The 25,272-nt window shown below is 38.7% G+C and overlaps 1 protein-coding gene across 1 annotated transcript in view; it reads left to right on the forward strand.

Moving 5' to 3' along the window:
* Nucleotides 1-25,272, forward strand: part of sufu (suppressor of fused homolog (Drosophila)) — a 112,064-nt gene that overhangs the window by 48,515 nt on the left and 38,277 nt on the right. The window contains exons 4-8 of the mRNA XM_048609228.1: nucleotides 6,016-6,158; nucleotides 9,722-9,807; nucleotides 15,586-15,658; nucleotides 16,447-16,600; nucleotides 17,546-17,666. Of these exons, the coding sequence (XP_048465185.1) occupies nucleotides 6,016-6,158; nucleotides 9,722-9,807; nucleotides 15,586-15,658; nucleotides 16,447-16,600; nucleotides 17,546-17,666 (577 nt within the window). The remainder of the gene's footprint in view (nucleotides 1-6,015; nucleotides 6,159-9,721; nucleotides 9,808-15,585; nucleotides 15,659-16,446; nucleotides 16,601-17,545; nucleotides 17,667-25,272) is intronic.

Below are 25,272 nucleotides of genomic sequence, written 5' to 3' on the forward strand. Positions count from 1 at the left end.
TCTGTCAGCTGTTGCTCACCCACTTGGCCTATCTATCCTTTTCCTCACACGCTCTTAACAAATTACTTTCCTACCTAGCATCATTAGTATATTTAGCAACTAGACCCATATTCCCTTGATTTAAATCATTAACATTAATTGTAAATACCAATCCCTCTGGCACATACCAACTATTCGTTATATTTTGCCAACCAAAAAAAATCCACTTATGCCTACTGTCTGTGTCCTGTTAGCTAGGTAATCTTCTATCCCCATGCCATTATGTTATTGAAGACATGTTATATCTTATTTTCCATTATTAATTCTACAGACTCACTTTCTATAGAACCAGTATTCACTTCGTTAGCTTTTTTCTCTTTAAACATTGATAGAAACTTCATATCTGTTTTCATACTTACGACTAGCTTGCTTTAATTTATGTCCTCCATGTTAATTCTTTCATCAATGTTTGCTGTCTTTTTGTATTCTGTCCCATCTTTTTACCTGCCACCCATCATTGTGCAATTTATATGCTTTGTAGTTAACCACAGATGATGGGAGTTTCACTGGGAATATTTTTCTCATTGGAATGCATCTATTCTGCGAATTTTGAAGTATCATGATTGCATTTCTGTTGACCTACTTCTTAATGTATGCGTTAGTTGAGTTAATCAATTATAATTGCTGAGACCTAGGGGCGCCTTCATTCTGAGGTCAGTAATTAATCAAATCCCGAGCCTTCCTTTCTACCAGTTTCCTGCAGCTTCTTCCTCTCTCGCTGTCTCAACCTCCGTCTCTTTCCCCCTCTCTCCACCCTCCCACAACATCAGCCTCTCTCTCTCTTTGTTGTCCTCTTTCTCCTCTCCACTCACCCAGGCCGACCCCCAAGCAGCCACTCTGTCTTTTCACACGCTCCTTACGTAACTGCACTACTGTCGGATCTGATGTAATGCATGTTTCTACAATGCAAATTGGTTTTAATGTGATTGAAGAATTATAGAATGCTATTTGTAGAATGCAAACTTTCCCTACCTGTATTGGCTATAACCGTCTCCATCATTTTAAATGTGGCAGTTATTGCGCAATTTTCTTATATTGCACACGAAAGGAACTATCGTGTTATATCAGAAATGACTGTATTCCTGTAAATGTTGTGCAGGCAATTCTGCTCTCTCGCCCTCTTGCTCTCTCTCCCTACCCTCCATGCAGCCATTTTATCTTCCAACATACAGGTACCCCCATTTCCCTACCCCACCCTTGCAGATACTCTCTCTTTCTAATCCCCCTTGCAGCCATTCTCTCTGTTCCACCCCCAATGCAGCTTCCTGTTCACCCATCACCTCTACAGCCTCTCACTTTCCTGTCTTCTCCCCCCACTCCGCCTTCTTTACTTGAGGTAAGACCAGCAAAGCGGAAGTCTTTTTGTAATATCGTTAATTTTTTTTATGTTGGGTTGTGATGTCATTAATGTATTGAATAATACTGTACATCAAAAGCTTACTGAGCTTTGATGAGAAAGTGGAAATGTACTCCCTAACAAGGTATAAATACCAACTGTAAAGAAACTAATGTAAAAGTAGAAAGTGATAATTATGTTTCTTCATAGAAATTGGATAAGTTTGTATGGAAGCCTAAGTAGAATGTTTATATCCATGTACGGTAATAGCGCAGCTTTAATAGTGTTGGAATTCCAGTTACTTGTTAAGGAGTGGGAACGTTGCTGACAGTGGCCAAAATTCTCAAGCCATTGCCTGAATACAGTGGAAAGAACATTTTACTTTTTCAGTGGATATCACATTGTTCCATCTGTTGGAATTTAATAACCTGGAGCTCTGAAAGACTTGGAAAATGTCATATTGTAGAATTTGCTGATGTATCCACAGGCATTTATAACAGAATATTGATTTCATCTCCCATTATTTTGTTTCTGATATTTGGTGCTCTGAATTAGATGTTGCCTGGCAGTTGATTTACTACAGGACTTCTTTACATAAATGCATAACCAAAATTGGAGAGGTGACCAAAATGGTAAATATGTAAACTTCATTATGGATGCCTAATGCAGAATCTGGGATTCAGTTAGTGTGAGAAAACTTTCTTCTCACAATTATTCTTAAAATCTTCATTTTAAATGTAGAATCCCTACAGTGTGGAAGCAGGCCATTCGATCCGTCAAGTCCACACCAACCCTCCACAGAGCAGCTCGCGCTCTCTCTCTCTCTCTCTCTCTCTCTCTCTCTCTCTCTCTCTCTCTCTCTCTCTCTCTCTCTCTCTCTCTCTCTCTCTCTCTCTCTCTCTCTCTCTCTCTCTCTCTCACACACACTCTCTCTCTCACACTCACAGAGCTGCTCAGGCATAAGAGAGGTACACTGTTGCATTATTGATAAAGGAAACCATCATTGCAACAATGAAGGAGGATGTCTTAGAAGGCTCTTCAAATGAAACCATCGGAGCTAAGAAATAAAAAAGGAATGATTACTTTTCTGGGCTTATACTACAGGCTTCTTATGGGAAACAGAGGAGCAGATACCTGTCAAGATGCCTCTTAAACATTGCTACTGGATCCGTCTCCACCATCTCCTCTGGCAGTGCATTCCAGGCACTTACCACCCTCTTAACTTATCTTATCAAAAGGCCACTTTGTGTTCTTGCTTTCTATTATCTTGATTTAAGCAAAGGATTCATCCATTCTAATGATCTGTTTACTAAGTGGGTTTCAGAAATGCATTTTTGAACAAATGGGATAAAAACAGCATTATTTCTTTTCAAATGACTAGCCTAAAAACACACAATGGAACCAGGATAGAGCCACCACTGGAAAGAAAGTCTATGTAAAGCTAATTCATTCGCTTACCTAACTGTGCTTCCCCTCCTGGATTGACATGCCCTGCCCCACTTGGACCAACTTGCCTTAGAGCATGGAGCCCACATTTCATGCTGCTAAAGTTGTTATGCTCCCAAAACTTCATCAGAAATGTGTTCAGGTTTGATCAATCCTTTCACGTTCTATATTTGAAAACAAACAAACAATCTATTCACCTGTCACTAGCAATTTTATGGTATTTGCTGGATACGCAAGGAAAATGGCATAGCATTTACTAAAATTGACAGAAAACAGGTGGATTTACAATTGGTATATTAGCATGTGAAAAACCTGGTCTGGATGTGATGTTTTTCCCAGGAGACACCAGAGCAGTAATGCGTTGTGGGGATTATTCACCGTAGAATCAATTGAGCATTTGACATGTATAATATCCTGACATAAAGAGCCAAGAATGGAATCTTTATAGTTTATATTTCATTCTAGTGTGCTGTCACATGACCATTTTAGCAACTGTACAATTTTTTTAAAAAGGCTGTGTTTAGGTTGATTTGCTGTATAAAGTAAGGCAGTTACTAAGTAAGAAAGAATATAAAGTAAGAATAAATTTTTAGCCCAGGTGCTTAGCTGCTGAGAAAACTAACAATGTAATTTCTATTGAAAGAATGAAACAAGAATACCCACTCGTTGTTTAATGTTATATGCTTACTGGAACAGATATTTTCTTTGTTAGTCTTTAGATATTCTGAGCATTAACACCTAGCATAGACTCTCTTTCCAGTGGTGGCTCTATCCTGGTTCCATTGTGTGTTTTTAGGCTAGTCATTTGAAAAGAAATAATGCTGTTTTTATCCCATTTGTTCAAAAATGCATTTCTGAAACCCACTTAGTAAACAGATCATTAGAATGGATGAATCCTTTGCTTAATCAAGATAATAGAAAGCAAGAACACAAAGTGGCCTTTTGATAAGATAAGTTAAGAGGGTGGTAAGTGCCTGGAATGCACTGCCAGAGGAGATGGTGGAGACGGATCCAATAGCAATGTTTAAGAGGCATCTTGACAGGTATCTGCTCCTCTGTTTCCTACAAGAAGCCTGTAGTATAAGCCCAGAAAAGTAATCATTCCTTTTTTATTTCTTAGCTCTGATGGTTTCATTTGAAGAGCCTTCTAAGACATCTTCCCTCATTATTGCAATGATGGTTTCCTTTATCAATAATGCAACAGTGTACCTCTCTCATGCCTGAAACTTCTATACCCTGGAATGTTGAGCTGCCAGTCCTGCCCACCCTTAAACCTGTGCTGAATGCCAAGTCAGGAAGTATTCATTCACTGACTAATTAAGGAAATTCAATAATGCTCTTCAGGAAGCCTTTGAAGCAAACTCTTCAGACACAAGCTATTTTTCTTGGCTATGTGAAAGTTGCGTTGGGAGTGTTGGAGTGATTATCAACGTGAGATCTAGGGAGATTTCTTGCCATGTGTTACCAAATGCAGCTTATGAACTCCAAACCCCACCCCCCATCTTGTATACCTCATATCCCTATCTTACCATGTACTGTTCATGAAATAATTTGCCACACCCCCACATAACCACCGAGAGACTGGCATCCCTTATGCCCGCACTATCTTTAAACCCAAATGAGCACTGTCAGTCTGAATTGCTCTGTGCAGTTCCTGACATTTGCCCAGGACATTGCGTACAGGGGAAAAGGTGCTGCATTTGCAAGCAGAAACAGGGAGGCCTTGCTGGACAGGATAGTGCAGATGCAGAAAGTCCTCTTCCTCTAGGACTAATAGTGGTGGCACAACACCGGACCATACCAGCTTGGCCCAAAGTTGCCTGAATCTGTGCAGTCTAAGCTATATGGAGGATTGTCCAGCAGTGTAGGAAGAACGTCAATGAATTCTCCACTTTGTCAGCCTAAGTGCCATCATCTTCTCTTAGATATCTCATGCACTCACTATCTCTGCTGTTGTCCCCACCTTCGTCCAAGGCTCAAACTCTACCATCCTCACTATTACCTGCAATATCTTCCCTCATTTGCTTTCCATCCTGACACCACTAACCCTGCATGCCCTCTGCTGCCAACTCGGGACACCTGCTTATCTGCACAAAAATAACAGCTGTACCACCCACTTTCAGCTCCATAATTACCTGCCACTCCTTCATTCTAGGAGGAAAAGGCCTTACAATAAGGCAGAATGTGACAAGAAAGGTAGTGTGCTGCCTAATGTTTGGTTCCTCACCCCTTATGAGGAGAGGACTGGTGTCAAAAGCTTTCTTTGACTTACTGTGCTTGGATGCTTTGACTGGAGGCTTTCTCCACTGACTTGACTGAGGACTGCTGAAAGTATGACAAGATTCCTAGCTTTGTTCTGCGCTAACTTGCATGGCAAGACAGTGCATGGCAGGGATGCTGTGAGCGTCCAAATAGGCTCAATGTGAATGATTGCTTTGACAGCAAATAAGCAGGCTGGAGATGCGTCTTGGTTCAGGCAGTGAACCTGGTGCATTTTCCTGAGTGCAGTGTCCTTGCTGAAGCATTGCAGTGATATTTGCTGACGCAGCCTGAGTGCAGCATTGAAGTGCAGCAGCATGCTGTGAGTGGACCAAAGTGGCTTCCAACATTTGCCAACCTCATGACACAAATGTCCGTAGATGTGGCATGTGGTGTCTATGAGCATGCCCTGGCAAAGTTAGTGCCCAGTGTCCAACATGGAGACTGTTCACAGCCAGCAACAAGCTGAAGTCATCAGTTACTCACTCTAACTTGCATATTGAGAATTCTCAGCATCTAGCTTGTTTGGCGCTTTTGGTAAGAAAGGAAGCTGACTACTAATGAGGTTAGTTGCAATGTTAAAGTGTATAACAAGCTCTAATCTCCTTAATTTGTCAGTTAGTGCTGCCTAGCAAGAAACTTGTCTCATCACTCGGCAAAAGTGTAAAAGATGTAGCGCGATGCTCCCATCATAAAGATAGGCCTTGCTAGAGTTCTTGTCCAATTTGCCACAAGTCTGACCATAACCCACATCCCTCAAACCCCAATGAAATTCCACCCATTATTTGGGAGGGTGTGGAGAAACAGTCTATACTTTCCTAAATTGATATTTTAAAAAAATCTGCAACCCGCAAATAATACATGCGATCAACCATAAACAGTAGAGAAGGAAATCAAATGTATTCCACTTTGAGCTTTTTTTTTAAATCACACAGAAAACACGTTATGCAGTGGTGATCATGTTTCTTGGCACAGTCCCTTGGACAACAGTGAATCCAGAATCCAACATATGTTGCTGACAGAGGACCCGCAGCTGCAACCAGTGCATACACCCTTTGGAACAGTTGCATTTCTCCAGGTATTGTCTCAACCAAATAATTTGTTCCAATATTGCTCATGATGGGTGCTCTGCAATTGAAAATTGTAAAGTCTGCAAGAAGAACATAAAGGTTATTTTAAAAACCAAAAGAACTGTGGATGCTGTAAATCAGGAACAAAAACAAAGTTGCTGGAAAAGCTCAGCAGGTCTGGCAGCATCTGTGAAGGAGGAAACCGAGTTAACGTTTCAGGTCTGGTGACCCTTCCTCAGAACTAAAAAAGGTTTCTTTATGTACCCATTTTCCCGACTCTTGTTTAGAATCGCTGTTCATGTTCCCATTTGAAAAGTTCTTTGAAACAAATTGTGCCAAAACAAGTGTGACCTTTCAAATCTCAAACAATTCCATTTCTGAAAACACAGGAATATCTGGCCCATTCTCACCATTTACTTTCGGAAAATAAGCTGACTATTAAATAATAGAATTCTTTGTCATCAGAACAGAAGCTTATGGTTTCCAAAACATCCCAGGAAAATATTGAGCTGAGTTCTAGATGACGTTCATCAAGGTAATTATCTAATGTGTTCAATAATAGAATTGTGGATGATAATTATTTTTCTTTATCAGTTGCATGGATATTTCTTTTAATCTACAAGAAATTTTGTTAATTTTCTTGATAAATGCATTCTACTGCATATTCAGGAGGACTTATGACAATAATTTAGATTAATCTATTGTCTTTAATATGGATTATTCTCGAAGGTGATTTGCGAGGTGGGCTAATGGAAATAAATACAAAAAACTTGTTCAAAGCAGTAGATTTGAAGCAGGTTCTTCTTGAGATTATGGGTATTAAGAGTAGAGCTGAAGATTTTATGGGGTAAACGGAAAAGGGGGCAAGAAATGGTCGAAGTTGGAGGACCAAAGGATAGAGTGTCTGTAAAGCTGGAGGGGTTTATGTCAGTCGGAATAGGAATGATAGATAAATGAACGTTGGATATCAGCAATTGCGTTTCGGACATGTTGACATCAATGGTTAGGAGATTAATATAAAGTAGTTATATCTATAAGTGCTGCAGTTGATGTTTTTGAGGGATTGAGACACTTCGGACAGAAAATGTATTGGTTTGAGGTAAATGACCAACTGGATTTGGGTTCAAGACTGTGGGTTTGAATGTCTCGGGCAATTCATTTACTGATTTTTGAGTTGTGCTCACTTCCCACATGAGGAAGACTTGACCTTTGTCTGTATCATCTCAGAACTGGAATTTGCTATGTCGAGGATATCAGGCTTAAAACATTGTGGAAAATAGCTGCCTAATCTTATGCTTTGAGTTTTGGCAATAATTTAATCTACTAACACTAATTAACTTAATAAAGCAGGCACATGGTTATGTCTGTAGCACTGAGAGTGCCATTACGTACTCTGTAGCTTTAGAACAACTCTCCATCACTGGGGCTATATTGGAACAAATGATTGAGAGCTTGGCGAACAAAACGTTTTTGGGAGTTTTTGAAAAGAGGAGAGAAAGGTAAAAATATGGACTGAAGATTCCTGTTGCAGTGCTTGCTGACCATTGGCTGCCTGAGCAAATGATAACATAACCCTCTGAAGTGTCAAGCATTTTAGGGAACTTAGTAAACTTCCTGGTCTGTTTTGATATCTTGGAACCCTATTGCCAGGTTCCAAAATTACTTGAAAATGTTAGGGTTGACATGAAATTTATGTGACAGTTGCTTTGTGGCTGGGATTTAATATGAAAATATTTTGAACTGTGGGACAAAGTGTGATTTGGCTCATTAGATACAGATTTATTTTGTTGGTTGTGTGATTAATTCAGGTTCTTTGGAAACAATAATGCATAGCACCACAAAGTGGTGAGATGTGGATTTTACATCCATGCTGCGTTACTACAGGGAAGCAGAATTTGAGAAACTCACTCGGAAGGGAGAGGGAGCAGAATTTTTTTTGGTGCACCCAGCTGTTTATCTTTCTGTACTTCTTTTGGAATAGAATAGTAGAGGTTTACCTCCAGGTTCTCTTGTATGCTTTCAGCATTTGTTCTTTAAAACGCAGTTTGATACTGTATGAGCTTGAAGTTCCTTTGAATGTCCTTTTTCAAACAAAAGCTTAGCAAGATGCGACTTATGTTGCAGAAACTGGCTCAGCAGTCTTATTGATATAAATATCTTAGTGCATCTGCTGTTTTAAGAATAGTCAAAGTTGTTATCCAAATTCCTACATGCAGTGTTCTAAATTCCTAGTTCTCAATTGCATGCAAATTAATTCATGTACTCTGCGTTCCATGAAGAGATAGACTTCCAAATGCACAATGTTTGGTATCCTCTATATGCTTTCTCCAAAAATCGAAGGAAAATGTTGAGTTTATGAATGACTGAATTGTATGGAATTAATACTGTGTAAGTGATAATCTTGCCGCTGTAAATCTGTGTGCTGTAGAAACTCGTAGTTTTAAAGTGTACATGTTCTAATGAATTCCTGTTGATGCTGTAACAACTTGCATCAAGTTACAATCTTCCTGGAGTTAGGAGATGTGTGGGAAGGAAAGACGCACAGTATTTGACTTACTTTAAAGATTACTCCTGATTCTAGAAATATGTAATTTCATAACAGCATTATAAAATGTCTTAATAATGGAACATTATGCATTTAACAATTGCATTTTGTTATGAAATTTTAAAAGAAATTCTCAACTGTTTACATTTCTTTTTGGCAAATCGTTCATGTCATTCTGGTAAGCCAGGCAGCAATATACAAGCTTAAATCTACTGTATACTTAATTAGTGGCTTTAAAAATGAGCAATGTGACCACAATATTGTTTATCAAGAACATTTTTAAAATTGAGGTGGTTTTGCTTTCAGATAATTTTCTGTTCAAAGTCTAGCCCTTTTGATTTTTTTTCCTGAAGAGGCTGAATTGTTTGGGAGCAAACCTGATGACATTTCCAGGTTTGAATTTGTTACTGAATCGTTTTAACATTTATTTATTTAATGTGATGTTGGCAAGGTTGGCATTTGTTGCCCTTGAACAGGTTGGATGGTGTAGTCATTTCAGAGGGTAGTTTGTGGATTCGGAATTAAAGCCAGATTTCCTCCTCAGAAGAACATTAATGAACCAGTTAGGACTTTTTCTATGATCAATACCATAGTCATCATTACTGTTGTCAATTCTAGATATTGAATTCAAATGCCACCAGCTGCCCTCGTGAGATTTAAACCAGAGTCCTTAGAGCATTTGTTTTGGGCCTCTGGTTTATTATTCTGTTGACATTACCATTATACATCATCTCCAGTTAAGTTTGCTGTAGCCCTCCATTTTGAAATTCTTGAATTTTAAATAAATTTTTGCAGTCCTATGTTGCAATAAATAGCATAAAGATTTAGATTGGAGATTGTAAAATTCAATTGGTTAGAAAAATGTCTTTCTAGTAAAATTTCTGCTGGCGTCCAGGAAGCATAGAATATTGATTACCATTTTGATTGTTCTAAATTGAAATATAATTTAGTTTTGCCATATTTACATGCAATGAAACTTGTACAATTTCTCTAAGTCCTTCCTTAAAAATGTTTAATCCTTATCAGATTGTTGGAGTTTGTACAGAAGAACTTCAAGCAGCACAGCAATGGAATGGCCAAGGGATCTTGGAGCTTCTTCGGACTGTTCCAGTGTAAGTCAGTTGCAAATCTTTCATGCTCAGTTTGTAATCATAGGATCCCTACAGTGTGGAAACATCATTCGGCCCAACAAGTCCATACCGACTCTCCGAAGAGCATCCCACTCGCATCCTCGCAACCCTGCATTTCCATTGGCTAACCCATCTAACATGTACATCCCTGGACACTGGGTAATTTAGTATGGCCAATCCACCTAACCTGTACATTTTTGGACTGTGGGAGGAAACCAGTGTACCCAGAGGAAACCCACGCAGACACGGGGAGAATGTGTGGAGTTTGCACAGACAGTCGCCCAAGGCTGGAATTGAACCTGGGTCCCTGGTGCTGTGAGGCAGCAGTGCTAATCACAGAGCCACCGTGGCATACACAGAGTCAGTTAAAAAGTGACATAGCTTATCGTCTGACAGATTTACAGAGCTGGCCAGATTTTTGGACACTAAGAAATCCTGGAATATGGTAGGAATTCAAGTTGAGCTAGATGATCATTCAGGATCTCACTGAATGGCAGATCCAGCTTAAGGGGGTCATATGGTCTTCTCTCGCTCCTTCTTTGAGTTTGTATGAAAGTGTTTAGAAAACATATTTACATATTCTACCAATTTATGTCAAAATAAGTTTGGTTCTGGATTCTTATATAGATGAATTCTATAAGCACATTTATTGTGTACATATTCATTGTTTTTTTTAAGCTTCTGCCTATAGTTCAGGATTATTCACTAGGATAGGTGAAAAAAACATATTACACGTAGTGCTACTTTTAAGAAACTTGTGAATATTATTTGATGGTTGTTGTCTTTGTTCTCAATAACAACCATAGTTTATTCTGTATGTCAGATTTATTTGTTGTTTCATGTTTGTTTACAGAATTACTGGTATATTTGTTCTAAAATCAACAGTGCTGAGGTATCCTTGTTTTCAATTCTGTAACTATATAAATACTTTGAAGCATAGTTTATTATAAAATTTTAAATATGGTATATCACCATTGCTATCACCATCTTGGATGATGCACACTTTATAATTATTTGTGCATCATTATTGATCTACGTTAGCTCCCATCTTCAGGGGTTTATTGAACTTGGGGGCATTTTGAGGCCATTCTTTTAGCCTGCTTTGCCAGTCTAGATAATGGCTGATCATCTACCTCATCACCATTTTCCTGCAATATCACCATTGTGTTTAGTTTAGATCTCTACATTAGTATCTAGAGATCTATCAATCTCCATCCTGAACTTAATCAGTGATCGAGTTTCTACAGGACCTCTGGGGTAGAGAACTCCAGAGAGTCACTACCATCTGGGTGTAGGAATTCATCCTCATCTCGGAGTTGAATGGTTTGCTTCTCATTTTAATACCAATGTTCTATTGAATTAAGCAAGCCATCTTCACTCCTGTACTCAAATCTCCTTGCAATAAAGGCCAACATGCCATTTGACTTATTAATTGCTTTCTCCTGCATGCTTGCTTTCAGGGACTAAACAAGAACACTGAGGTCTTTTTTGGACATAACACATCCCAGTGTCTCATCTTTTAAGGAATACTCTGCACCTCTATTCCTCTTACCAAAGTGAATAACCTCAGACTTAGTCACATTATGTGCCATTTGCCATGCTCTGGCTCGCTCAATCATTCTGTCCTGATTTCCAGACGCCTCTTTGCATCATCCCCACAACATGCATTTCCACGTAGTTTTGTGTCATATTCACCAATTGGAATCTGCCATTTTTAGCATCTTCAAAGGTTTTTTTTTCCCTATCTTTCCTTTCACTGGGTAATTTGCAGAGAGTGCAGTTTGAAGGAAAACGGCGAGTGCAAACAGCTATTGGGAGATTTTCCGTCATTTCTCCATGTGGTGAGGGGCGGTGGGGGGAGAGAGATTGAGGCCCTTTTTCTTTGCAAGCTGGATGTGTCTGATGCATTGTCCCTGTACAAGACTGAAGCCACTAGCTGAGGATTGTTACTATCCTGAGCCCGTAACAACTAGTCCTTTGCGGTGCTGGGGCTGGTGGCGGCGAAGAATTAAAAGACTGCTTGAATAAGGCAACATTGTAGATACAACTTGTTCCACAGTTTCTTTGGTTTAAAACAGTTTTTATTCCCCGTTATTGGTGCACATTTTCGAAAACAATTGTCATGGCACTACTAATATTTCTTTCTAAGTCTCTTTCTCCAAGTTATCTGAATATGCTCATGAGAAAACCTTCTTTAATATTAAAGATGCAATATGAATTCAAGTCATTGCTATGGTAAAATCCTGCCTTTATGGAAAATTTCTTTTGTTTTAAAAGAATGAGAAACACAATTTTTATTGGACAATCTAACAGTCTGTATGATTTTCTATATCTTGAACTTTAAATCACTCATTCTATATTTAATAAAATGAGAGCTCACTGTTGTTTGGAATACCATTACCATAAAAAAAAATGTTTTTATTGGTGATATATTGGATAACATTACAAGACATGGGGAGCATCGTTTGCAATTCCTAAAGTATTGATGATGCTGTCCTATTAGTAGACTCGCCTGAGAATCTAGTGCATTCTTGGCCATCTTGATCAATGAGTAAGCCAGTGTAATTATGATGGAAAGTGCAGCAATATTGATTTGCACAGCGAGAGAAGTGATCTTAGAGCTATTGATCTGATGACACGAGATATCTGTTGCAGTTGTTGATTTGAGTCTGATATTCTGATGAATGCGACGCTCCTAAATTCTTCTGGCATTCATCTGCTTTCCTCTTTTTACACCAATAGGTTACATCCTTAAATACCATAATGCCATTTTTTTCATGCTATATGTAAGGATTATCTCTGTGTTGAAGAGCACAATTAAAGTAACCTTAACGTATAAATTAGGTCCGTCCAACAGATGGCCTGTGGGCCAGATTGCAGTCTTCTAAGGGGTCCTATCTATCTGGTGATCCATAAATCACATACAGGTAAGTATCTTTGGGGAACATTTGCAAGATGCTATCCCACTCAAAATGTTTCTATCCCATGTTTGCTGCTGATTGTTTGGCTCAGGAGGTTAGGATCAGTAAGCCTATTAGCAGTGCAAGAGAAACTGTCTTTGGTCAGAGAAATGCTGGGTTGTCCAACCATCCATAACTTTTTTCACCCTGTGACCTAGAAAAGGGAATGGCAGTGAGTCTGCTGGTCATGTAATATCAAGACAGACAGCAAGAACTTCTTTTGAATGTAAAGAAGGGAAAAGCAAAGCTAATGTGACTATAAGCCCCTTAGAGAATAAAGTTAGGGGAACCTGTAAATGGTAGGGGAGTTGAACAAATGCTCTACTGGTTTCCACAGTAGAAGGCACTAATAGCGTTTCAAAATTACTAAGTATTCAATGGGCAAAAGAAGGAGTGGCAATAAATACAATAACAATCACTAGGGAAACTAATAGGCTAAAGACAGATATGTTTACTGGACCTGATAAGATGCATCCTAAGAGATTAAAGAAAATAATTTACAGAGATAGTGGGTGCACTGGTTACAATCTTTCAGGAATCCTTATTCTGGAAAAGTCCAGGAGGATTCTAAAATTGTCAGTGTAACACTTTTTTATTTTGGAAGGGAAAATGACTGTAGGGTGGGTAACTTGATGTCTGCTATTGGGAAAATGTTAGAGCGTATTCTAAAGGATGTAATAGCATAACATTTAGAAATACACAATATGATCAAGCAGAGTCACCATCTTCATGAAGGGGAAATAATGCCTGACAAATTTACCAGAATGCTTTGACAAGGTAACAAGGAGGATAGATGAAAGGGAAACAATGGATGTAATACATTTGAATTTTCAGAAGATGTTTGCTAAGTACCACACATTGTTATTAATAAGACACAAACACATGAAATTTGGAGGAAGTATATTAGCGTAGATAGAGGATTGGATAACTAATTGAAGACAGTTGGGATGGGGTGGGGGGGGAGCATTTTTCAGGATGACAACCTGTAACAAGTGGTGTGCCACTGGGCTCAGTGCTGGGGCCACAGTTATTTACAATTTGTGTTAATGGCTTGGATCAGGAAATGCATGTATTGTAGCCAGGTTGGAGGTGACACAAAAATAGGTGGTAAGTTAAGTGGTGAGGATGACACAAAGAGCCTGCAAAGGTGTATAGAGATATAGGTATATGATTTCTGAAGAAGTGTCTAGACCCGAAACGTCAGCTTTCCTGCTCCTCTGATGCTGCTTGGCCTGCTGTGTTCAGCCAGCTCTACACCTTGTTATCTCAGATTCTCCAGCATCGGCAGTTCCTACTATCTCTGCAAAGATGTATAGACAGGTTCAGCGAGTGGGGGGGAAAATGCCTTGGAAAATGGAATATACTGTGGGGAAATGTTAGGTTATGCACTTTGGCAGGAAGAATGTAGGAGCTGAATATTATTTAAAATGAAGAAATACTCCAGAAAACTACGTAAGGAGGACTCCCAAATCCCTGTCCATGAATCACAAAAAGCTAGCGTACAAGTTCAGTGGGAATGAAATGTTGGCCTTTATATTCCATTCCCTTTGAAATAAAATTAGGAAGTTTTGCTAAAATTATACAAAGCTGAAATGCTGTGAGCAGTTTTGGGCCCCTTATTGAAAGAAAGATATACTAGCTTTTAAGATAGTTGGTTCACTAGGGTCTGCCTTATGAGGAGAGGTTAAGTAGATTAAGTGTGAACTCATTGTAATTTGGAAGGGTGAGAGGCGACCTATTGAAACAGACAAGATTCTTGGGGGATGTGACAGGGTAGATGCAGAAAGATTGTTTCCTGTTGTGGAGAAAAATTGAAATGTGTGTCGCAGGGTAAAAATGTTGGACCAGCCTGCTACAAACAGTGTATTGCTTTTGCCTGTGAATCAGCCGTCATCTCCAAGAGTGGGACTTCTACTTATCACATCAATTATATCTGGCAACAGTGACAAATGTAAACAGTGTATATGCAAGCCAGGTTTATTCTTTTCAGGTCTAGCTGTATTTAGGCAGAAGTTGCAGTGGGAAGATCATAGGTTAGGCCGGTAAAGATGTGTTTGAAAACGCAACATGTGCAGTTCCCTTTCAATACAGAATCTGTCACTGAAAATGACGAAGCTAAAGATGGCAAAAAGGTAGTTGCTTTCATGGATAAATGTACCATATTGACAGGGAAATATTTTGAATTGGTTTTTATTTTAGAATTAATTGCAATGCAAAATTGATCAGCGAGAACTTTTCAAGTGTGAAAATTAATGATCAATTTTTGATGACCTGTACCTAAAGAATTTAACCCAATAATTAATTAGTGTGTTAATGAAAGTGAAGACTTGACAGCTAATACCATAGCAAGTTTTGAAATCCTGAAAATGCAGTAACTATTGGACAAAGGACCACTGCCATGATTTTGACAACCAAACGATGAGCCATGGAGATGTTTGGGGACGTTGCTTAAGAGATTGTGGAAATTCTGTTCAATCATGCTTCTGATTAAATTATTATTTTAATCTATCATAACCGAGTCAGTGTGTATATATGTTGGTGCCATTTTGAAAAAAAGAACACGCAAATTTGGGACAGGCCACATACTAAATTCATTGCAGGGTGCACTTGACAAAGTACAATGTAAAGGCAGACTTTACCAAGCAATTTCAAGAATTTTACATACTTGTTATACATTATTATTCAGTGAAATTCGTTTTAATTAATTTGTTAAATGTTTGCTTCTCAAGATTACAATAAACATGAGGCAGATGCTAGAGATTTAGTATGGATATCTAAAACATTATAAATTGCTTTACAGTGCAGGTGGCTCTTGGCTAATCACAGACATGCGAAGAGGAGAGACTATATTTGAAACTGACCCCCATCTGCAAGTAATTATTCACTTGTATCAATTATATCTTTTTTCTCAGATTTCACACATTCCCAAAAATACTTTTGTTTGATCTTCAGAATTAGTGTACATAAGCCTGCCACTTAAAGTGCAATATTTGTTTTTTTTAACTTGTAAATAAAACTTACTTATGACAATAATTATTCACAACAGAAATAGAAATGTTCCTTTCTTTAAAAGGTAAATATGCTTTATTGGTGTTGTCTTTGTCTTTGTTTCCACTGATTGTATGCCTATGGCAGCAAGTTCTCCACTACCCACTTATCCTGACCAAGTGCCTTCCTATACAGGCACAGTTCAGATGGAAACATTGTGAGGAAATCACAGGAACCAGGCAGTGTTCTTCATTTTGCGATGCAGTATGTTGGCTAACAATGTCAATACATAATTTTTTTACTTTTATAATTTTCTGAAATAGTTAAATCAAATTATTCATCGAGTTTGTGTAAAGATGTGGTATTAAATGTAATGTTTAACATTTCTTTGGACATTTCTTCCTGAAATACAATGAAAATAAGCATAATTTGGATAAAATATTCACCACTTAGGAATTAGCACTTTTGAAGTACAATGCACTAATATAACAACAGATTTAATGTACAGACAATAACTTTCCAGGACTATTGCTTTATAATGAATCATCTGAATATAAAACACACGAAATGTTTTACAATTTCTGTAACAATAAAATGAATTATCTGACTGAAATTTAATTTTTGTGATTCATATAATCAAACATATTGTACTACTTTTATTTTCCCCTCAAAGGAAAGAGTGGACAAAGGCATAGAGACTGATGGTTCAAACCTGAGTGGTGTGAGTGCAAAATGTGCTTGGGTGGATCTAAGCCGCCCACCAGAAGACGAAGAAGATAGCAGGAGCATTTATCTTGAAATGCAGCCAAGACGTTTGTCAGACAAAGGTAAACCTTGAGTTTAAACATGTAATTCCCTGATCACAAGAAAGGGCAGAGCTTGAGTCCACTGTTAGAGCCCTCACAGAGGTATTTTGCCCCTTCACATCACCACATACTGGGCACAGCAAATGCATTCTGCAATCTCGATACCAACACCTTCCCTATGCCTGTGCAAGCAGCCACAGTAGGACAAATCCCAAAGTTATCCATTGCCAGCATGGCATCTCTTAAAAGGTGACCAACCCTAAGATAGTACATGACAGAGCAGTGTGGTTGCCTAATGGCCTCAAATCAAAATATCATGCCCTTCAAATGCCACTTGGACTTAAAGCCTGGATGGACTGGCATGGAACTTTCATAATTGTCCAACTTCTATGCACGTGTATAGACCTGTGCAGCACAACTTTGAAATGCAATACCAAAAAAAAATCTGGTTTCATGTTTCATTGAAGGCAAGAGAGTGTGAGCTTAAATGTTCTATCAACTGGGATAAAGTTTTCAAAATTAATAACCAAGAATGCTGCAATAATATTTGCATCTTTGGCATTTTGGAAGTTGAAAGCAATGGTTTATGGAGAGGAATTGTGTTGCTAAGCAGCTTAATTCACTGCAATGGAGACTTGTACAATAATTCCAGCAATGGCTTGATTATAGATCCAGCACGTGCATCAACAAGCTGAACCCATTCAATGTTTTTATACTCTTGCCCCTCGCCAAGGCAAAATAGGAGTGTAGTGTTTCTAATTTCAGCCTGAATACTTCTCTCTCAAAACCACTGATCAATTCCTTGAATTTTTTATTCAAAGAATTGAGATGTGTCATAACCCTGTTAAACTGTCTGCACAAAATAACGTTGTGTGTAGGATTAAGTAAAACAATGAGTAGAAATGAATAATGTCTTTCTTTTGAGGATTTCTGATCACTACTTGAAACATCTTTTTCTAATTTCAGATACAGAGCAGATCAGAGAGGTCTTGCGTAGGGGTCTTGAGATGAACACCAAGCCAATCTTGCCACCAATCAGTTCCCAGAAACCACAGCAACAGAATGGAATGAACCATGATCGAGCATCGTAAGATTTTATTTTTACAGTTTATACTTTTAAGTAATCCACAGTCTTTTGAATTTTGCATGAGATTTTATGTTTAGGTGGGGAGGGAATGAATGTACTGCATTGTTAAAATTGTTGAAACCTCCCATTTGACATTCCTCAATCCTAATTCTGCTTAGTTTTTTTCCAAAGGCTTTATCCTTAGAATAAAAGAATGGTATTGAAATTGATTTTATAGTCTAATACATACTGTTTACAAAATTTAGTAAAAAAAAACCTAGTTAGAGATATATTTTGGGCAATAAGATGACTTAAGCTAGTTTCATGGTAGATTACAAGGAGCAAATTGTCTTATAAACAAGAGAAAACACAAAAGAAAGGAAATATAAATTCCCTTTTAAAACAGTTCGATTTCCTTTTGTCAAATTATACACCATCAGGGTATGGACTTCATAATAACCTAATTTCTCGTAAGAGGGTAGTGCACTCATTTCAATTATCACATAATGCTTATAAAAGGGCTATATGGGCCTGTCAGAGACAGCTGGGAATCAGATGTTAAAATGCTTTTAAGTTGAGGCAGTTTTCCACAGGCTTCCATTTCCAGCTGTGATAATATCAGATGAAGGATTCAACACAAAAAAACCATCGAGGCTGCTTCTCCCTAGCAGTATTTAAATGGTAAAATAGAACAAAGTAAAACTGAAGAGCTCTGGTTAACATTGTGGTAAAAGAATTGTGTCTCTCTCACAGAGTAACTTTTATGGTGAAATTATTTTCAGAATAAAGTTGCAACTTCACTTTTTCGATGAAGCAAAATAGATATTTTACAATGGAACAGTTAGCATACAGTTAGCTCAGCTGCTTACTATATTATCTAGTGCATGATTTTAAGGCGCTTTAAAATTTTTGGAGTCCTTCAGCCCAAAGGGCTGTGTAAGAGGAATCAATGAGTATGTTCAAGATAGAGATCAATAGGTTTCTTGATACTAATGACATTAAAGGATATGTGAATAGTGCAGGAAAATGGCATTGAGGTAGATAATCAGCAACAATCTAGAATGGTAAAGCAAGCTTAAGGGAATGAATTGCCTATTCCTGTTCCTACATTTCTCAAATGTGTGAGATATTTTCTGCCATCTTTGTAGCAAGCTGTGATTTTAATGAGAAATATTTGCTAAAATTATTCAAAAGATGTTAGAGAAACACAAGCCAACAGTAACTGAAAGATTTGCTAATATTGTGCTGTGATTTCATCAGAACTTGTGCTTTTTCAGGGTCTGTTGAGGCCTGTTGTACTGATCTAGCATATAAATTTCTCCATTTCGGAAGTAACTTGGACAACATGCTTCTCTAGAGGAAGTGAAGTAAAAATTGCCAATTATTCCTGGGTGCCAGCCACTTCTTACCACATTACATTGTCTGAATTTATACTTTTAAAAGGAGTTTGTTTAGAACACTTCAGTTTTATTCAGTTTTATTTCAATGTTGGTATTTAAAGCATTGAATGATTCAATCCATGGTCATGCAGTGTTAAGCATATTCTTGGATTAATTTCTACCTAAGTCTATTTCCACTGTTATTGAATGGATTAAACTATGTGAACAAAGAGTTTTATTGTTGCGAGGGGTGTTATTTATTTAGTTGAATAGCAAGTTAGTGCCTGGGCCTTGCTTCTACTGTGCCTTCAATTTACATATTGTGTATTATCCTTCAGACATCTAGATGTTCCAAAGCATTTCAAAGCCAAGACCTTTTTGAATTGCTGTATGGCAACAGGGCAGCTACTCTTTTCTCAGCAAAATCCTACAAATAACCTGAGAGGTTTGGGATAGGATTTGGGCAGGAGAGTTTTGGATGAAAGACTAGCCAGAAGAAAATTTGGGATAGTTGACTCTGGGAGTGACAAAGGCATGGATAAGGGTTTCAACAGCAGTTGAGGTGCATGCAAAATCTGGTATGGTGCAAATTGAAGTTGATGGAAAGGCTGTATATTTGGAATCTCTGCTCACAGGAGAATAGGATGCCCTCGTTCAACCTCATTCAACCTAGATGCTAGCAGTGGAGTAAGATGGAATTCATTGCCTTTATGCGGGAAACTGGACATATTCCTAACTCTTATGTTAAATATTTAGTTGAAGGGGCTTGTGACCCATCCAAGATTAGATATTGGGCAGTCTGACAGCACAAAACCAATTATGTAATAGAGGGAGATGATGGAGTGATGGAGTTGGGCTTTTGTCAGCATATATATATATAAAATAGAAGCTAGCTCTGAGGACATCCTGTGACTCTGATTATATTGCAGTAGTCCTCCTCTACCTTTCTATAGTCTTCAGCTCTGTTGACTAATGAAAGAAAACACCCTTATATTTATACAGTACGTTTTGTCATCTCAGAGCATCCTTTTACACTTTACACCAAACACGTTTGAAGTGCAGTCACTAGTGTGATGTGGAAGACTGGTTGATTAAATGTACAAAGTTCCACAACAATAAGGCTAGAATTGTCCAATTAATCAGTTTTAATAACGTTGACTGAAGGATAAACTTGTACTTGGACACTGTCAGAGTTTACTTGCTCTTCCTCAAATATAGTTTCAGATCTTTACCATGCCATTATAGAGCAGATGAGGTTGTATTTTAAAGTTCAATCCAACAATCGCTTGACTTGCACCTCTGAAGTTCAGATTCAGTTAAGAATGCTACCACTCAGTCAAGGATGACTCTTTAAGCTGCACAGTTTCATTTAATGCCTCTCCTTTGTTAGACTTGAGGCAATGTAGTTGGGAGCCATAGGAGGGTAAACAGAAAATATACACTGGGAATGAGTAAGGATTTCACCAGGGACAAGGGCATCAAACCTGAAGGTGAGAGATAGAACGTGTCGGTAACACATGTCATCATCAACTGAGAACTAAAGGCCAGCCAATTGGATCTTTAAGAATGCAATTGCCTTGAATGAAAATTGTGTTTTTCCAGAGAACAAAGAAGCAAGTGAAATTAGAAGGGAATGGGGGGATATTTAGTCCATGGTCAGGGACAGGAGTGTGTGATTGCAAGTGAGGTTGGAATGGAGATTCAGAGGTAGCACTAGCAGAGCCTCTGCCCTTGCAATTGTCCAACAGGTTTGATGTTCTTGCAGTTTGTATGGACTGGCATAACTAATTAGCAAACTGAACACTGTGATGCAAAGGGCCATTGGAGTGGGGGTAACGAAACTGGAATGTAATAGTAATAGGGGATAAATGTGATTTTCTTAATCCAAGAGAGTGCCTGTGTTGCTTGCCTGATGCCAGGAATGAGGGCATCTTCTTGGAGCTGGAGATGAACTTGGAATGGGAGCAGAAGGATCCAGTTGTCATTGGCCACATGGGTACCCAGCATTGTAGGTAGGACTGAGAGTAAGGGAGCATGAACAATTCAAAATTTAAGAAAAGTAATTTCTGCATTTTACTACCTGAACCACAAGCAAATAGGTGTGGATAGATAAGACCAGAGAACAGAATGTGTAACTCAGGTTGATGTGGGATAGAAAAACTTCTATTCATGGGGCACCAGCAAAGAACAGGGAAATGAGAGAGCTGTACCAGTCTACAGTGAGGGAAAGATGAGCTTTTGAAGCTGTTTCAGTTTTAGTAATATCAGTTTAATATTAATTTATTCAGTATTTATACAGTTTATTCAGTAATTTATTCTGTAATCCAAGATGGTGCTGGAATGTGGTGACAGTATCCACTTTTCACTGTACCTAGGTACAAATTGTATTATTGAATAAGTCTAAATCACTTGGTGGCATTCACATAAACTATGCTGAGACCAGTGCCCTTGTGAATTGTGTAATTTAGGTTGTAGAGAGGGCTTTAAACTAGATAGTGGAGAAGGATTCATGGTACAAGGACTTTCACAAAGCTAAAAAGAAGGGACAAGGCAAAAGTCATGATAACCAGCATGTGACAGGAAGGGACAGAGTACTTGTGCAGATGTGTCCATCTGCGAATAATGTCGGAGCAGGTAAAAAGAATTAAACACTCTTTCTGAATGCTTGCAGCATTCCTAACAAAATAGATCAATTGGTAGCACAAGTGGAAATTAATGAGTATGTAATTGCAATCCTATGTCTTTAATGGCTATGTGACCAAGGGTTCAAGCAGAATATTCAAGAGTATTTAACATTTTGCAAAGGCAGGACGAAAAAGAAATGTTGTAAATGAAGAATGAGATCTGTACGATAGTGATAAATGATCTTTGTTCAGAAAAGGTGTAGTGTTTGGTTTGGATGGAGATAGGAAGTAGCAGTTATCCAAGTCACTGGTAGGAGTAGTTTATAGACGTCCTAACAATATCAGCTGACATGCTGGTGTAGAGGTTGTCCATTGGAACCAGTGTCCCAACAAGTGGATCGTAAACAGTGAGGCAATCAGGGTTGATTGCTCAGGTCTAGTGGAGGTGCATATTGTCTTCAAGTGTTGGTTTTGCACTTGACCAGACCTAACAGACCAGCAAAGAAGCATTCTGAGTGAAACCCGAGCAGTGAAAATTTTAGAGTATACTACAGTGAACTGAATTGCTGTAGATGAAATATAGGGGAGAAGCAGTAATGGAAATTACAAAAGTTGGGAGGTTATGAAGAAAGTTTGGAACATGAAAAATAGTGCATTCTGGATGAGCAAAACTAGTTAAACAGCAGTTGTGGAAAAAAATCTGTATGGTTAAATTCAACAGAAGAGGCAAAAAAAGCATAGTGGGAAACTAGTAGACTGGGAAATCTTTAAAGGCCAACAGAAAGCCACAAAAAAAGTTATAAAGAAAAGTAAGATGGATTATGAGAGTAAACTAGCTCAGAATATAAAAACAGGCAGCAAAAGTTTCTATAAATATGTAAATCGTAAAAGAGTGGCGAAGGTAAACATTGGTCCTTTAGAGGATGAGAAGGCCAATTTAATAAATGGGAATGAGGAAATAGCTGAGACATGAAACAGTTATTTTGTGTTAGTCTTCACAGTGGAAGACACAAACAACATGCCGAAAACTAATGGGAAGAAGGTTATCGCAGGTGAGGACCTAGAAACTATCATTATCACGAAGGAGGCAGTGCTGGGCACGCTAATGGGGCTAAAGGTAGACAAGTCTCCTGGCCCTGATGAAATGCATCCCAGGGTACTAAAAGAGGTGATGAGGGAAAAAGCAAATGCACTAGTAATTATTTACCAAAATTCACTGGACACTGGGGTGGTTCCCGCAGATTGGAAAACAGCCAATGTGATGCCACTGTTTAAAAAAGGAAGTAGACAAAAAGCAGGTAACTATAGGCCAGTTAGCTTAACTTCAGTAGTGGGGAAAATGCTTGAATCTATCATTAAGGAAGAAATAGCAAGACATCTGGATATAAATTGTTCCATTGGGAACACCCAGCATGAGTTCATGAAGGGTAGGTCTTGCTTAACTAATTTGGTGGAATTCTTTGAGGACATTACTTGCATGGTGGACAATGGGGAACCTGTGGATGTGTATCTGGATTTCCAGCAGACATTTGACAAGGTGCCACACCAAAGGCTGCTACATAAGACAAAGTTGCACGGTATTACAGGTAATGTATTGGCATGGATAGAGGATTGGTTGACCAGTAGAAAGCAAAGAGTAGGGGTAAATGGGTGTTTTTCTGGTTGGCGGTCAGTGGCTAGTGGTGTGCCTCAGGGATCAGTGTTGGGACTGCAATTGTTTACAATTTACATAGATGATTTGGAGTTGGGGACTAAGTGTGGTGTGTCAAAATTTGCAGATGACACTAAGGTGAGAGGTAGAGCAAAGTGTGCAGAAGACACAAAGTGTGCAGAGGGATATAGATAGTCTAAGTGAGTGGGCAAAGGTCTGGCAGATGGAGTACAATGTTGATAAGTGTGAGGTCATCCATTTTGGTAGGAATAACAGGAAAATGGACTATGTTTTAAATGGTAAAATATTGCAGCACGCTGCTGTGCAGAGGGACTTGGGTGTCCTTGTGCATGAATCGCTAAAAGTAGGATTGCAGGTGCAGCAGGTATTTAAAAAGGCAAATGGAATTTTGTCTGCCATTGCTAGAGGGATGGAGTTTAAAAACAGGGCGGCTATGCTGCAGCTGTAGAGGGTCCTGGTGAGGCCACACCTGGAGTACTGTGTGCAGTTTTGGTCTCCTTACTTGAGAAGAGATATACTAGCACTGGAGGGGTTGCAGAGGAGATTCACTCGGTTGATTCCAGAGTTGAGAGGGTTGGATTATGAGGAGAGACTGAGTAGACTGGGATTATACTCATTGGAATTCAGAAGAATGAGGGGAGATCTTATAGAAATGTATAAGATTATGAAGGGAATAGATAAGGTGGAGGCAGGGAGGTTGTTTCCACTAGCAGGTGAAACTAGGACTAGAAGGCATAGCCTCAAAATAAAGGGAAGCAGATGTAGGACTGAGGTCAGGAGGAACTTCTTCACCCAAAGGGTTGTCTACCTCGCTGAATGTTTTTAAGGCAAGGCTAGACAAATTTTTGAACAGTAAAGGAATTAAGGGTTATGGTGAGTGGGCGGGTAAGTGGAGCTGAGTCTCAAAAAGATCAGCCATGATCTTATTAAATGGCAGGGCAGGCTCGAGGGGCCAGATGGCCTACTGCTCCTAGTTCTTATAAAATCTCATTGTGAGATATGATGGACTAAATTAGTGTACTTCCTTTCTTCTCACAAAAAGAATGCTTAGTAGGATTATAAAGGTACCCGGAGCAGGATAACTGAATATTATAATTAGAAGAGCTGCTAGATTTTATGACTCTCAGATAAAGAGGTAATAGTAACCCACAATTTTTAATTAGCTGTGAACATAGCTGCCATACTTCAGGAAAGATGTCAAGGAATTGGAAGAGATTTAGTAAAGTAATAACTGGGATGAAAGTTGTGACTTGAGGGAAGACTAGAGACCTTGGACCTCTCTCCTCCACGTTCAAAGATCTGGGTATTTAAAATTATCCATAATTTTTTAAGGTAAATGAAGGGAAGAAATCTAAGTAAAAGTTTAAGAATCTTTTCAATGCTGTATCACAAACTGCATTTCAGCAGCTAGACATAATAGCTTTAAAAAATTCAGGAGATAAATATTTGGTAAAGAAAAAATTAAAGAGAATGTCTACTGATGCATGTGAAAAATACACATGTGCAGTACCTTATCCAGTACTGGCAGTGACTTCATTCTGCCTTGTTCGCTCATATTTAACATGCTTATTTTAGCATCGCCATGTATTTTACTGGCAGGGTGTTTCACAAAGTGTGTATGTGCAAAACCTTTGCATGTGCAATGTGACTCTTTTGGGGGTATCAGGCAACACCGCAAAAGCAGAAGGCTGGATAGTGGAATTGACCTGAAAATAGGCTAACATGAGGCACAGACCACAAAGAAGCCCACCCCACAGCTATTACATGCGTTGGGTCTGGCACGGAAGTCCCACCCTTGGGATATGGTGACCAATCTGCAGCAACTCCAGCCATACCAGCGTGCAGCAAGCTCAGTATTCAAAACAACCAGTACTGTAGGCAGGCCCATTAACTGGAAAACATGGATCCTGGAATGCAGCAAGTCCTGGGGTGGGGTTGGGAGGGTTTGGAAA

The sequence above is a fragment of the Rhincodon typus genome, chromosome 20 (genome assembly GCF_021869965.1).
Source record: "Rhincodon typus isolate 14 chromosome 20, sRhiTyp1.1, whole genome shotgun sequence".
NCBI classification, from domain to species: domain Eukaryota; kingdom Metazoa; phylum Chordata; class Chondrichthyes; order Orectolobiformes; family Rhincodontidae; genus Rhincodon; species Rhincodon typus.